This window comes from Folsomia candida, unplaced genomic scaffold (assembly GCF_002217175.1).
Source record: "Folsomia candida strain VU population unplaced genomic scaffold, ASM221717v1 Fcan01_Sc005, whole genome shotgun sequence".
NCBI lineage: Eukaryota > Metazoa > Arthropoda > Collembola > Entomobryomorpha > Isotomidae > Folsomia > Folsomia candida.
In genome coordinates this window covers 8,759,857-8,776,084 of record NW_019091197.1, presented here as the reverse complement: position 1 = coordinate 8,776,084, position 16,228 = coordinate 8,759,857, and the positions used below count along the sequence as shown (strand labels likewise).

The 16,228-nt window shown below is 43.0% G+C and overlaps 2 protein-coding genes across 2 annotated transcripts in view; one reads left to right on the top strand and one right to left on the bottom strand.

Moving 5' to 3' along the window:
* The first annotated feature begins 310 nt into the window (after positions 1-310).
* On the top strand, positions 311-4,709 carry LOC110850508 (oxygen-dependent choline dehydrogenase). Its single transcript, XM_035851743.1, is given in 9 exon segments — positions 311-1,036; positions 1,108-1,170; positions 2,237-2,379; positions 2,450-2,636; positions 2,738-3,000; positions 3,073-3,249; positions 3,310-3,712; positions 3,715-3,897; positions 4,125-4,709. Coding segments are annotated over 9 exon segments (1,911 nt in total). The 5' UTR covers positions 311-900; the 3' UTR covers positions 4,481-4,709.
* A 73-nt stretch (positions 4,710-4,782) lies between these two features.
* LOC110850506 overlaps positions 4,783-16,228 on the bottom strand; it is a 31,063-nt gene continuing 19,617 nt past the window's right edge. Inside the window, exon 5 of the transcript XR_004834847.1 lies at positions 4,783-4,904. The gene's annotated coding sequence lies outside the window, so the exon portion shown is untranslated. The remainder of the gene's footprint in view (positions 4,905-16,228) is intronic.

The window sequence follows — 16,228 nt, the reverse complement described above, 5'->3', positions numbered from 1 at the left end:
GACATTTAAATGCACAAAATGTAATTAAATCCCACCAAATCAAAAAATAATATCATCTTGTACGCTAATCAACTAGTAGGTTAAAAATCGTGTGATTTTATTTTTCTAATTTTTGGAAAATTAATTTTTTTCCCTTTAAAGACAATGATAAATATACATAACCAAAATTAATTCATACATTTTGTACTCTAAAATTATTAACTTTAATAATTAACTTAAAAACCTATTACCGCTTAATTAGAAATACTTAATTGACTTTACTAAACATCATAATTTTGACTTTCCGAGTTTTTTTTAAACCTCTTTCATGAATTTGCTCTAAAACATATACTTAGAATAGCTGCTTCATAAATTATAGCTATTGTGTCATGAATTGGAAACCAGTTTATATTAACTGATATTTGTTGACATGTTAATAAAGGATTACTTGACTTGACTTGACTTGATATACCTGCTACAATATAAACTGCAAATTCCAGCTCGAACACAAATAACGTGTCAAATGCAATGGGTTCGTAATCTCGTATTGCCATCGGTATATGCATTACATATTTTTATTGACACCAAGTGGTTTAATGACCCACGTCTGTGATAAGCAAAATTTGAACATGCGTCAATGCCATAAAAGAATTTCAGATGGCCAGCTTAAAAGGTTTGATAAAACCTCCAGTCCAATAAAAAGGTTTGATAATCTCCAGATGTCATGTATTTATCTAATCCAATCCATTAAAGGGATTATAATTCCAATGACAAATTCCAACTTGTTGCATAAATTTCACGTTACTTAACACCACGCAGTCATTTATGTACAACACAAGGCCTACAGAGAAAAACATTTAGTTATTGCTTACAACTCTGCTGGAATATCCTCAAGTTCCTAAAATAAGTTACTGTAGTAAGATGCAATTCTTAAAATTATTACCTGTTTTTCTCCTACTTCTCTTTTTTGACCAAAATACTCTCGCTGCGGAGTTTGAGTACGAAAATTGCATGGAAAACAATCCACCGGAGGACGAAGACTTTGACTTTATTGTGGGTAAGTAGATAAATGTCTTTAGGAAATGTTTATATTTTTGGGCGAAATTAATAAATTGTCTGTTATTAAAGTTGGAGCAGGTGCAACCGGCGCTGTGGTAGCTAATCGACTTTCAGAAAGCGGAAATTATTCTGGTAGATTTCAAGGAGAATACATAACTTAATCCTTAATCCAAGAAGGAATAAATATGTCCCACGTCATTTGTCAACGGCAGATCTTGATGCCCCCTGGACAGATTTTTGTATCCAACGACTCTACTAAACCCCAAAGTGGTTTGACTCCCCATGGTATAAAAACACTAAAACCACCCCTATTCAAACATTCACCAAAAAATCAAGTTATCATAATTTCATAATTCCGTTACTAAGTAGCTTGCGCTACTTTATGCGATCGGTTAGTTAGCATGTCCGTCCGTCTGTCCGTCCGTCAACACTAAAACTCTAGAACGGTTTGTCGCAGCGACCTGAAATTTTTAACACATGTTCTACAGGGGTAGGGGGTGACACCCTATTAAGGGGGTGTGGCCACTTTGTCGACATCATGTCGAAAAACGTCGCCATGGCCAAATTTCTGCATTTTTTGGGGGATTTGCATGAAATTTGGGCAAAACATGTTTTTCAGTGTTGTCGACATGTCGCAATATGGCGATTAAGGTTTCGACGACAAATTTTGTCGGCATGCCCTAATTTCGGCATTTTGCGGTCAATATGCTTGAATTTTAGGCAAAACATGTTTTTCTGTGTTGTCGACATGTCGCAGTATAGAGCATGTGGTCAATTAATTAATTAATCAATCATTAATCAATTAATTCATCAATCAGTCAGTCAATTAATCAATCAATTAATTAATTACTTTAATTAATTAATTTAATTAATTTGAGCTTTGTAGCGCAAATTAATACTCAGCATTCTCAGCATTCTCAGCATTATTGCGCTACTTATGTATCCCGCTTTATTTCACTCCGAGAAAGATCCCTTGCCATATTACATTTATTTTTTCCAATTTCTGAAATTTCCTCACCAGACGTTTGTCTGAAAAAAATCAAAATTTCGAAGACACCTTCGGGTTGACACTTCTGGTGTACTACGACATAACCATAGGGTGTCGAGATCTGTGATTGGCACTTGACTTGGTTGAGTGGTAGCTCTTGAAAGCATAATTTAAGACAATCTAAAAATTCATGTCCATCTTTCCCCGCAGTTCTTTTACTCGAGGCGGGAGGTCCACCCCACTGGTCAACAGAAATTCCTCGCAGAGCCGAAGAAACCTGTGATCAGTCACAATGGGATTGGAATTTCTTGTCAACGCCCCAAAGTAAGGCAGGATTCGGTTTTCCAAATAATGTAGGTATTTATGACACGACCATGTTGAGCCAGTTATGTGTTTAATCTACATCTCTTCTCAAACCCGTAGCGGATAAAACTCTACCGAGGGAAAATGCTCGGGGGATCATCCAGCCACAATGGGATGTACTACATCCGCGGAAACTCTAGGGATTATGACAAGTGGGCAGAACTTGTCCAAGATGACCGCTGGAATTTTACAAACGTACTTCCGTATCTCAAGAAAATTGAGACGTATTACGGTTCCTATTATACAAGTTAGTATATTTCTATCAAAATCTACAGGTTTAATATATTTTATTGTGTACGCATGCCACTTTTTAAAACTTTCGCAACAGTTCGAATTTTATTTTATTAGACTCAGATTACCGCGGTGGCACCGGCCCATTGCAAATCACCGAGCAAAACTTCCGCCCTTTAAACGACGAGTGGTTAGCGGCCGGAGCAGAATTCGGGTTTCCAATCAACCAGGATCAAAATGCGGACCAGGTAGCGTCTTTCTTTCCCAGTCAGGTCAACATTGATCAGCAAGGGCGGCGAAGTTCGGCGTATGAAGGGTACCTCGCACCGGCGCGGGATCGTACAAATTTGAAAATTTTGTGCAACGCTTATGTCACCAAGGTATGAACGGTACTTTATTTCGGCTGGCCAACTATTTACCATAAATTAACCTCGGTTTACCTAAATATTTAGGTAAACTTTGCCGACGGGGAGGATAAAAGGGTTGAGGGCGTCACATTTATCCGGCATTGGTCTGAGGTGACGATTAAGGCCAGGAAGGAAGTCATCCTTAGCGCGGGTGCGTATCAAACTCCGCAGCTCTTAATGCTATCTGGTATAGGGGACGCGACACATTTGAGAGAAGTTGGGGTACGGTGATTCACACGTTGCACGACATTAAACCTAATTTCTTAAATCTCCTAATCCTAGATTACCCCTCGAATTGATATTCCCGCTGTCGGAAGGGGTCTTCAAGATCACCCCGGCGTACTGTTTGGCCCATTCATCCTAAACACAAGTTACACTCCGCCCCTCGTATCTGGCCCAGACGTTGAGCAGGAATACGCCCAAAATGGGACGGTCCCCTTTCATCCCCATTATTTTCAGGGGCGGCTATCTTCTCGACCAAGGGTGACCCCACGTGGCCGAATGCCCTCTACCAACTCCTCCCCAGTTTCCGACCCAACTGGCCAGACTACGATTTGGACGAGCCTGCCGCCCTCATTCCTTACTCGGTCACTCTGGTCATCAATCATGGCCTCCCGAAGAGTGAAGGGGTCATCCGTCTGGCTTCCTCCAACCCGGTTAACCCCCCGGAGATTGACGTCAACTACTTCGACGTAGACGAAGATTTGACCGATATGGTGGACATGTTCAAACTTGCGGTAACTCTGCTGGAAGAGAGTGCCAGCTTTGCCAGGTTCGGAACGAGGCTGTGGGGCGGGAAGATGGGGCAATGTGCCATGTTTGAGGATCGGTCGGATGAGTATTTCCGGTGCTACTTGAGACACTATGCGAGTAAGTGCAAGATTGGGAGAGGCTCCGCTTGATAATGGCTTGGATAAAATTGGCAATATTTTGCATGCACATTTTTCCAAAATTGGTGTATAATTCTGCATAAACTTTTATGCCGTGGTGTGACGCTTAATTCTGCAGAACCGATTCCTCCAGGGATTACGATAAAATTTTGCTCATGCCATTTTCATACGGGGTGGTGTGATATATTTACATAATTTATTCTACAGGGACTGGCCACCATCCATCATGCACGGCGAGAATGGGAAAGGCAGGGGATGTGCAAAACTCCGTGGTGGATACGAACCTCAAGGTCCATGGGGTACTTGGCCTAAGGATTGCGGACGCTTCGGTATTTCCGACAATCACGAATGCCAATATCCACGCGCCTTGTTTCATGATTGGGGAAATGGTGGCGGATTTTGTGCTTAAAGAATGGCAAGAAGGGACCACACCCCCAACGGATCAAACCACTCCCACAATCGCAACAACTCTTGCCGCCCATGGCAAGTCAAACAGCCTTGCGGGATTTCCTATAGTGGGGGCGGCTTTGGTTTACTTTCCCTTTTTGTTACAAGTATTTTAAAATTGTAAACAGAAAAAATATGGCAATGCGCAATAAAGAAAATCACAGAAACAACTGGCTCGCAAACGATTTGGATGCTGGCATTGACTTGAAGGATAACTTGTAGATACCAACGTTGCAAACAATGTTATGCACCAAAATATGGATTAAATATTGGCAAATAAGATTTCAACACTTGTCGCATTGTTTGAGTTTTTTAGTTTTTAGGAATCGTGAAAATAAGTAAAATTTACATTTAAAGCTGAAAATCAGACAATAATAAAAAACACACGTACTTTATTCTGAATTTAAAACATCGGATTATTTTGTATATTTATGCTTAAGATTCTTTATCTCTAGGCAAATCACCCATCGGGGGGACAAATCCTCAATCAAGTGTAATGTCACCGCAAAAACGAGCCATGTTTCTCTCCATTTTTCTCGCCTGAAACAAAAAGTTATTTAGAAGTACGATTAAAGATCCACACCAAGAAACGTTTTTCGAACAAACGGTTGTCACAGTAGGACCTTTTAAGGTCAGCGCAAGATCAGTTACCCTGAAATGACGGGGTTTTCTACTAGTAAAACAGGTTCGTGACCGAGCATATTTTTCATTGGTCTAAAAATCTATTTGGTTTTATTCATCCACAGATTATTTTATTCATCCACAGGATTTCATCCACAGATTAATTTGCGCTATAAATCTCATTTTACCCCGATCACACTGCGACCGCACCCCCTGGCGCCGAGGGGGTGTGGTCCAAAAGTTTACGGGATCCTCCCCCTGGGGTCATGCGTATGATGCCGCAAACCGATTTCAATTATCTTGATGCGTTCTCGAGTTATAGTGTTGACGGACAGACAGACGGACAGACTAACTAACCGATCGCATAAAGTAGCTTGCGCTACTTAATAACAGAAACTAGAAAAAAAATAACAGAAAATAGACACAAATAACAGAAAATAGACACAAATAACAGAAAAGAGACTTAAAGTCTATTTTTAACCGAAATAATGACAGACAAATTATCAGTGATAATATTTGTTGATTTTCTTAAAAATTAAAGATTTTTGTGATATTTTCCCGGGCTTCGTGGCCTCCATTTCCTTTCCGAATAGGTGTCGAATAAATTTTACTTTGGCGTTCAATTAGGCATGATATTGGGATTAATTGGGGCCCAAGAAATAAACGAATTGAGCATGACATCCAAGAAAGTATGCCTGATAAGTGTTGCTGATTTGCTTAAAAATTAACATTTTTTTAATATTTGGCCGAGGTTTATAAACAAAACAAAAATAAAGGACAAGAATAACAGAAAATAGAAAAAAATAACAGAAAATAGAAAAACATAACAGAAAATAGAAAAAACAGAAAATAGGAGTAGTCAGCATCGCTACGATATCCGACTTCGAAGTGTAACCCGTTATAGGAATTAAATGTTGTGCCTCGTTCAACTCCACCGGCTTGCCGATTGGTAGAATTTAGTCCAAGATACGATTTTTGAATGGCAAAGATGACTCCCTTTAAGAGGAAGCTATCCTCGTTGGCTTGTGGTTTCCGCCACTCCAGCATTTTTCGAGTTCTTTGAATTGCAGAGGTAATCCATTCTGATAAAAGATATGCTACATTGTACGTTCTTGGAGGTGATGTCGATATCATAGTGTAACAAAAGCGGCAAACGTGGAGAAGATTTAGAGCTGAAAAGGATCGCTCGAAATGAAAATCCAATCCAATCCAGCCCAATCCAATAGATAAAAATCCAACCCAATCCAACTGAATTTTGAAAAAAAAATCCAATCCAATCCATTCGAGTTTTAGAATTAAAAATCCAATCCAATCCAATAGAAAAAAATCCAATCCAATTGGAAAAAATCCAATCCAATAGAAAAGGCTAATTCAATAGATATCTCAAAATCCTTATTGATATATTAAGTATAATTTTTCAATTTTAAACTACACCAAATTATTTAAAACAATTAATTTTGACATTTAAATTAATTTGAAACAATTAAACATGTTGTTACCAAAGTTGATAATAATAACAAGCAATAATAACATTTGTGGATCCACAATGACGAATTAAACAATCCATGAAACGAATACTAGGTTATTTTATATTTTGAATAAGTTGGGAATTTATATTGCGCTTAATGTATAAGAGATTGCGCTAAGCTGGCTGATCAGCCCATTTGCGGGTAACTCATTCCATTGGACCAATCCAATGGAATACTACCAATGAAAATACAATCCAATAGAAACAAGTCCAACCCAATCCAACACACCCGTCCAAATAAAAATCCAATCCAATCCAATCCAATTGAAAAAAATCCAATCCAACAAACTCCCCAAAATAAAAATCCAATCCAATCCAATGGACTTTTGGTCCAATAGATCCAAATCCATTGGATTGGATTGGACTGGATTGGACTGGATTTTCTGGATCCGATTTTCAGCTCTACGTAGACCGAAGGTAAATTTTGACAAATTTCAAGAGTTGAAGTTCTAAATATATTAAAAATTTTGGCTTCTACATTATAAAAATTTGAACTTTCAAATCACAAAATTTTGGACTCTCAATTACAAAATTTGAGCTACAAAGTTATAAAATTCGGATATATAAACTACAAAATTTGTACTAAAAATTCCAAAATTTTGATTTCGACAAAATTTTGACTCAAAATTCCACAATTCAAAAATTTTGAGTCCAAAATTAAAATTTTGACCTCGAAACAAAAACGATTTTAGTCAAAAATTATTTCTAGAACAACGTAAATTAATGTGGGGCTGGGTGGTTTTCGGGGTGTGGCTGTTTGCGGGGGCGTGGCGCTTTGTTTTGAACACGAAATTTCGCCATAGAGAGCCTCTGTCTCCAATTATATTTATAAGATAAGATAAGATTTATTCAATCCTTATAGAGGCCACTTCGGGCCCATGAAGGTACAGTTATTAGTTTGAATTAAATTGTTGATAATAATGAGTTCCTAAGTAATATTTGTAGTGAAATTAGCAGAAATTACAGTAAAATAATATTGCACGTGTGTTGGACTACTGAGGTGTAAAGAGTAATTAAGGTGTGTTTGATTGCCAATTGTGTTAGTGTTTGTGATGGGGCGGGGGCGGAGTTGGTGAGGTTGGACGTCAGGAAGAGAAGGATGATGATGAGGGGGGTGCTTGATTGCCAGTTGCGGTGGGACGGGGGCGTGGTTAGCGGGGTTGGACTTCAGGAGGAGAAGGATGATGATGATGAGGGGGAGGGGGATGCTGGGGCTGGCCTTTTTCTTCGGTTATCATGTATGGTCAAGATAAGGTTGCGTGGTGGGAGTGGTGGTGGCGACGGCAGGGGGGCCTGGCGTCAGTAGTTGCTGGGGTCTTGGCGGCGGCGCTGGGGACGAGGGAGGCGGCGAATTTGCATGATCCCAATCGTGGCGGAGATTATGGCGGTCAGGAGGAGTGCGAGGAGGAAAATGGTTTGTGTAATGTTGAATTTTTCCATACTATCGTGAGCCTGGGCCTGGTGTTCAGATTGTTGTGTGAGAAGTTTGTGATTTTCTCGCTCCAGGTATGCATTGAGTATGGAATACTGAAGTATGGAGTTGTACACATTGTTGTATTCGAATCCGTTTTTGTTCGTAAATTCTCCTGCCTTGCCGATGGTGTTGCGGACGTGGGATACGAAGTCGCTGACTCCAAGTCCCCCCTTGATCACGTTGGCTAGCTGGCCGTACGAGAAGCTGGTGGTCTGGTGGGCAAATCCGACGATGAGGAGAAGCCCCAGAGAAGCCGAGAGAGTGTAGAGTTTCATGGTGTCAGATAACGGGGGATAACGGGAGTGAACTTGACGGAGTGGGATTAGTGGGTCAGTGTGTGTGGACGAGCAGGGTGAAGGTGGCGAGTAGTGGCTTGGTCAGATTACAGCTTTGGAGTGGAGGTTTCAGATTGCGCGTTGTAATACTTATGGAGTATGGTAGGGAAGTTCTTGAATTTGCATAAGACAGCTGTTGACAAATCTTGCAAATTTCAGGCATTCCGTCTTTGAAGTGGGATTGAGGATGGAGCCGAGGTCAGTGCACAGTGGTATGGGTTTGTTTTGGAAAAATGCATTCCTACTTTCGATGTGCAGAGGACAGCTACATAAAATGTGCCAGAAAGAGTGTTCCTCATTTTGCATATGTTGCATATTTCCTTGTATTTAATGCGAAGTATTCCAAGCGGAGTGTAGAATGTGCCTTGCCCGAGACGACATTGGGCAATGATTCTCATAGCTCTGAGTGGAATAGGAAGGCCAGTATATGTTGCTGCTTTCTGGTATTCCGGGGTCAGTTGTGTGTAGTACTTAAATCTTTCAGATAGGGTTACTCGTTTGACGTCATCTGTCCGTTGCTGTAGTTTGCTTGCATCTAAGATTCCTGGGATTATGTGGGAGAGGGTGGATGGAGTCATTTCCTGCGCAGAGTAATGTGGTGCATATTGCTTGATTAAGGAGACCATTTGCTGCAGCCAATTGTACAGGTCAGAGTTGGGTCCATAAGAGGCCCTTACTTGTAGAGCTTGAAGGCATTGGCTTGTGTAGCGGGTGGGTGGGTGACTCAGTAGTTTCCACAAGTAGCGCAGTGACTGCAAGAGAACAGCCTATCTGGTACTGGGGCGGTTGAGTTCGAGTCGAAGTGCATAGCTCGGTGTACCATGGGGGAGGCCCAACAAACGTCTATGGAACTGATATTGGATTTTTTCTATTTCGTTCAGATAGCGTAGGCTCCAGATATGGGCACCATACATGGCAGTGGATGAGACCAGGGCCTGGAAGAGGGTATACTTTTTGTCGAGGGGTTCAAGTCTTGCACGGGTGAAAATTTTCCAGGTGCTTCCAAGAGCCGTCAATCCTTTCTTTCGGAAATGTTCGGCAGCCAGAGGGAATAGACCGGACGACGAGAGAGGGACCCCGAGGTAAGTGTATTGCTTGACGATCTCGATCTTTTCACCCTTGTATGTGAAGTTAAGACCCTTTTTGAGTTTCCCTGCCCGTCTGAATACGATTATTTTCGTTTTGTCCATGTGGACCTTGAGTGAGAGTTGGTCGAAGTATCGGGTTAGGCGTCGAATTTTCATCTGGAGGCCTTCGGGCGAGGGGCTCATAAGGATCATGTCGTCGGCATATAGCAGAATGTGTAGGGCGAGCTGGGGGGAGATCTGGATGCCTTGTGCTTTAAAGTCCTTGAGTACCTGCTCGATGTCTGAGGTGTAGAGGGAGAACAGCAAAGGGCTAAGTACGCAGCCCTGTGCAAGGCCCTCAGTGATTTCAATAGGGTCGGTGAGCCCCTCGGTCATCCTTACTTGCGTGGCTGATTTTTCGTAGATTTTACGGAGGAGGCGGATAAACTTAGGGGAGACTCCTATGTCATTCAGCTTGCTCCATAATTTCTGGTGGGGGACGGAGGGGAATGCGCGGGCAAAGTCGAAAAAACAGGCGTAGACTTTTCCGTTGTTGTTTGTGCCGAGATTCACGGCGGTGTTCAGAACATGAATTTGGTCGTCGCATCCTCTCTGTTGCCGGAATCCGCCTTGTGCTTCAGGGAGTATCCCGCATTTCTCAGCCCACTCTGTGAGACGATGCTGTAGAACTTGGATGAAAAGTTTGAGGAGAGATGAGAGGAGAGCAATGGGGCGATAGTTATTTGGGTTCAGTTTGTCGCCTTTCTTATGAATCATGACGGTAATAGAACGACTCCACTCTTCCGGAGGAGACTCGGATTCTAATATGTTATTATAGCAGTCCACTAGTAGGTCAATTCCCTGGATGGGGAGGGATTTAAGGAACTCGTTGGGGATCGCGTCCAGACCCGGAGCCTTGTTGTTGCTGGTTTTATGTATTGCTTGGTATATATCGATGCGTGTGAACGGGGCATCAAGGTCAGGGTGGAGAACGCCAATGAATTCGGTCTCATCGGACTCTCGAGCCGCCTGCATCTGGTGGTAGAATCTCTCCCAATCTTTCTGGTTTATTGCGTTCGGGACAAATGGTTTAGAACGGAAAGGCTTAACGGATTTCCAGAAGTCCTGGGAAGTTGACGCTTGTGAGAGGTTCACACGTAGCTGGGCAAAGTAGTCTCTTTGCTTTTCTCTGCATAATTTTTTATGGGCATGTTTTGCCTTGTAGAAGATGTCAGCGTGGGTAGAATCCCAATGGTGGCTTCTGGCTTGCTTACGACAGTTTTTAATATTAACTGCAGAGTCCTTGCATTGCAGGTCGAACCAGGGGTGGTGGGTACGTTTTTTATTGCCATCTTGTAAATAAGCCATCCCGTTTGTCTTAGCAGCAATAGTGAGGGTGTCAATGACTGATTCGTAGGAAGGGTGGTGGGAGTCCGGCTCGGCTGTAATCTGAGCGATGGAGTTTTGATATGGTTCCAGTTTGTCTGGCTGCCAGTGGAATTTAAGTGATGGTGGTTGGGTTGGTGCATTTACTTGTGACGTGTCCTGCCAAGCAATTGTAACCAGGTTATGGTAGGAGGTTGAGAGTGTGTGAACACGCATGGACGAGATTAGGGGAGTTATTGCTGGGCTGATAAAAATAAGGTCGATGGTGCTCTGTCCCTGCGGGGAGCGGAATGTAAACTTGCCATCCTCGTCTCCGTGAAATCGCCCGTTCGCAAGGGTAAGTTCGTGCTGAGTCATAAAGTCCATTAGTTCTTCTCCTCTTTTGTTTATTGTTTTGTCTTTGGCATTCCGCTGGGCAGGGCAATAAAACTGCATGTCGTTCTCAATGTCCCCAAGATTCCCAACTCTGGCATTGAAATCACCACCAACTATGTATGCCGCATTTGGTGCTTGTTCAGTTTAGAGGTGAGCTGGATCGACTTTTTTTGAGATCCAATCCATCCAAATCCGATTGGCCCAAAAAATTTTGGATCCAATCCATCCAAATCCATTTGGCCCAAAAAATTTTGGATCCAATCCATCCAAATCCATTTGGCCCAAAACTTTTGAGATCCAATCCATCCAAATCCAGTTGGATTGGATCGGGCCATGGATAATCCAAAAAATGGATATCCAGTTCGCATACATGGTTTGAAATTCAAACTTTAAATTTTAAAACGAGCTTTTATACATACAAAGCTTATGGCAGGCAAGCCTCTCATTTAAAAAAATCAAACCATAGGGTAGGGATAAATGTGATTGGGGGTCACAATTTATTTGTGTGTGCCATGCTAATAAAAGAATGACCCATTTAGTGTTATCAGCGGCATCGGATTCTTGATAAATATATTCGGGATATATTTTTCAAGAATCCATGATGTGGCGTAGTGACGAAATTTTATCCAACCCATCCAAATCCAAACCCACCCAGATCCGATCCGTCCAAAACCAATTGGCCCAAAAAAAATTCAGATCCACTCCATCCAAATCCATTTGGCCTAAAAAAATGTGGATCCAATCCATCCAAATCCAGTTGGATTGGATCGGGCCATGGATAATCCAAAAAAATGGATATCCAGCTCACCTCTAGTTCAGTTATGTGTTCGATTACACTGATGTCGTGTTGCATGTTTTCATGGCCCTGGGTGGTGGGTGGGAAATAGCAGAGGATGACGATATATTGAACAGAAGAGTGCAATCCGATGCATTCCGCCGCAATGGTATTATTACTTTAGGTTAGGTTAACCTAACCTAACCTAACCTATTATTACTTTGGTAGAGGATGGATGAGAGTTTAACGAGTGAGTTATTGAGTAGAAGGACAAGGCCGCCACTTGGTCTTCCTCTTCCTGTCGGTTTTATGGCTTGCGATTCTATCATGGTAAAGTTGGCGAGGTTGGGGGGTAGAGGTGGGGGGGAAAAGGTGTGCCAGGTCTCGACCAGACCGAGTGCAGCAAAGTCCGCGAGGGGGGCAGATTCGTCGGGGGGGAGATGGGAAAGATTGTGCAAATTTTCTATGTTGAAGTAACCTATGGTTAGAGAGAGAGGGATGCTTAACTTAGGTGTAGATTTCATGGGCCGCCTGTCTCATTGTATCTCCTGAATACCAACGGAGGTCCACTTGTATTTATGTAGGACCACTCCTGCTTTCATCGTGGTGAGGGTACCTCCCTTGACGATCCCCTTCACATCCGGGTCAGTCTTCCTCAAGTCCTTCAGTTTTACTCGCAGGTCAGCGCTTGCTTTCCTTTCCTCTTGTGACATGTCCTCGTTAATGAAAATCTTTGCATATTTCTTGCTGTGGTCGGGTTTCCCGTCCGGTCCTGTCCATAGCTGACGTTTTGCGCCAAAAATGGCCCACTTATCACGCGTGCGAATAAGTTGCAGCAGAACCGGCCGAGTTTTCCCCGCGGATGGTTTCCCCATTCGTCGGGCGTCATCAAAGTCAAAGTCCTTGAGCCCCATTTCCTTGGTCAGATCCGTGATTTTGTTGTAGAGGAGAGCAGGCGGTTCTTTGGCGTCTTCGCCCAGTCCGAAGATAACAACATTCTTGGGGTTCCCGTGTTGGGGCCGCGGTGTGGGGGAGGGGCCAAGACTTGCAGCCGCGGTGGCCGCGGTCAGTTTTTCAAGGGCTTGTTCCAACACCAGGATCTTGTCATAGAGCGGCTTGGTGGCGAGGTCAATGATTGTTTGCAATTTGTCCGCATAGAACTCTTCCATAATGTCCCGCAGGTCTTGTCGGGTGAGGGGGAGTGGGCTGTCGCTCTCTTCTTGTTCCATTTCCATGTCGGTGCGGCTTTTCTTCCTGCCTCCGTCACGTTTACGGGGGGATGGGTTCACTGGTGGCATTGTGTTCTCTGTGCAAATGTGTCACTTTTACACTGTCTCACTTTTCTCGTGTGAGTGTTGGGTATTTGTGTGTGTGGGTGCTGTGTATTAGTTTGTTTTGTGTGGTGCTGTGCGGAGAGTGCGTTGAGGCACGTCTGTACGTGAGCTCGGTCAGAACGGAACTATTACAATTATATTTATGGGCCATTTGTATGCCTTTCGGCAACATATAAAGGGCACTGAGGTCAAAACTGCCGTTGTGGCTCCTCAAGGGGCCACTGCTTCATTGGATTGCCCATCTCTGAGAAATGAGAAAAACGGTATGTCCACTGGCGTAGTTACGGAACATTTATACTGGCCACCAGTATGGCGTCCGTTTTTTTGAAATTCAATTGTGTCGTCGTGATCGACGTAATCAGCTGAGAAAAACGATATGTCACAGGACATGGTTTCAATAACCTAGCAATGTCGCTGCTAACCACACCCACTAGGGGTGTGGTTTGTGAATTTCTATATTTCCGATGAGATCCTATGATCCAGCTGAGCAAAATGATATGTCGCATGACACGGTTTAATTTAATTCTAAAAGTCGAAAATGACCACACCCACAGGGAGTGTGGTTTTAAACATTCGAATTATGCCTTCGCATTCGCCCAGTGGAGCTGAGAAAAGTGATATACTGCATGCCATGTGTTGGCAAGATCCTACAGGAATCGATGACCACACCCACGCGGGGTGTGGTTTTTAAATTTCTAATTATGTCACTACAATCACCTTGCCGAGCTGAGAAAAATGATATGTCGCATGCCATGGTTTGGCAAGATTCGGCGGGGGTCGATGACCACACCCACAGGGGGCGTGGTTTTTAAATTTCTAATTATGTCATTGCAATCCCCTTAGCAAGCTGAGAAAAATGATATGTCGCATGACGTGCTTGGGTATGGTCTTGGAAGAAGCGCTGATTGCCACACCCCTCGTCGCCATGGGACCACCCACAATGTCTCAGCACTAAGGACGGGGACGTGCGTACGATTATTCGCGGCGGCGACGTCAGAAACCATGTTGGGAGGGAATTTTTTGTCTCTTTAATTCTTGTGACTTAAGTTTCGACCGCCCCCACAATGACTCAACAGCAGGGGGTGTGACCACCTAGCCGCCAATACGACGCCCTGACTATTTCAGACATTGTCGCCAAGAATTTACGTCGACGGCCTGCGAAAACAGTCAAAAAAATTTCAAATTCAATCTAGAAATGTTACCTGTTTTTTTACTTTGTGACCTGAATTACGGGTGGGTGGGGCCGAATTTCAAAAATCTGAAATTATATATTTCGCGCAAGGGTTCAATGTTTTCAAAACGGGCGGAATTTTGAAAATCGATCCAGAACTGACCGTACGGTGAATTTTCAAACTCTACATGTTATTGCTAATGGCGCGGTCGGCCATTTAGCCTCCCGAGAATTCCGTAGCTCAGTACTTTCTGGATCGACCATAATATCTTTTCTTGTTGTTCCACATCTGCATCTGCCTTCTTTAGCCTGGATGAAAGGGATTCTTTTTTCTTAGCTTGACTTAATTCTTGACGGAGCGGAGTTTTGTACTTCTCTTCATCGTCTTCTGGTTTACTTGCCGGTCGCTGACCTGCTCCTCCATTCGTAGGGGTGTAGAGGTCAGATGGACGGCGATCTCGGTCCTCACGTCGGAGCGATGAGGGGGAATTGGGGGCTGACATTGTAAGGGGATTTTCTAAGGAAGGGGCCAACAAAACGAGATCAATTAGATAATAACTACTTAAATTCTTATTGGAAAAAATTCGACCTCAAGGGCTCCTGAATGCTCAGGATCTGGCCCCCAAAGAGACAATAATTATTTCTTAATTATTCGAATAATTATTGCTCGGACTCTGGGATGACCTCCTCTTTTCTGGTTTTCCCTCAGATTAGAATAATGGAATAATGTCACCCAATCTTTCCCCGAATGCTCAGGGTGGGGCCCACAAAGTGGCAAAACTTTATTCCACGCTGATGATAACTGGTTCACGTCCTCCCTGGTTCCCGGTAACTGCTATGGTTCGGCCGAACTGGAGTAGTGAACTTAAACTTGAACTTTTCTTATCTTAGCTGATTCGTGTCCTCCCTGGTTCCCGTGAACTGCTATGGTGCGGCCGAACTGGAGTAACGAACTTCACTTGACACTTTCTTATCCAGACTGAACTTTCTTAGCTGCTGATGACTGGTGCACGTCCTCCCTGGTTCCCGTTAACTGCTATGGTTCGGCCGAACTGGAGTAGTGAACTTCACCTTTTCACTTTCTTATCCAGACTTGAGCTTAACTGGTTCGAGTCCTCCCTGGTTCCCGTGAACTGCTATGGTGCGGCCGAACTGGAGAAAACGAACTTATCACTCGACACTTCTTCTTCCGGACTGAACTTTCTTAGCACTGTCAATCCGGTTCGCGATACCAATGTTACGTCCGGGGCTTATCAACTTCAGATTTATCCTCGTGATAACTAATATCTGGTGATCTGACCTCGTGCCGTAATGAAACTTATGCGTAGACTTGACTTGGACTTATACGTTGACTTAACTTGGACTTGAAACTTAAAACTGGCCTAACATCTTGCCAAAACTACTTAAATCGTGCCAATTGGACTTTACTTAGCTTATGCGTAGAGTTATTGGACTTTATACTGGACTTGGACTTAAACTGGACTTGAACTGGTCTAAAAACTGGTTAAATGCTGGTTTTATGCTGGTGGAGTGCTTGAGTTTGCTTAATGTAGAGTAAACGTAATTAAATACCTAAAAAAATTTTAATTGGATACTTCTCGTCAATTAAATTTTAGTATTTATTCGAATACTTTTCTACTACAAAAAATGGAGCTTCTTACTCGCTCGACTTACTACAAGACACTAACTTAACTCAACGTTCACTCTCTCATTCACTCACTCACTGACAAAGGACGCTCTTTTCATACCTCCTTTCCCACTCAGTCATCACCATGGCAACGGCCACCTCTTCATGGGG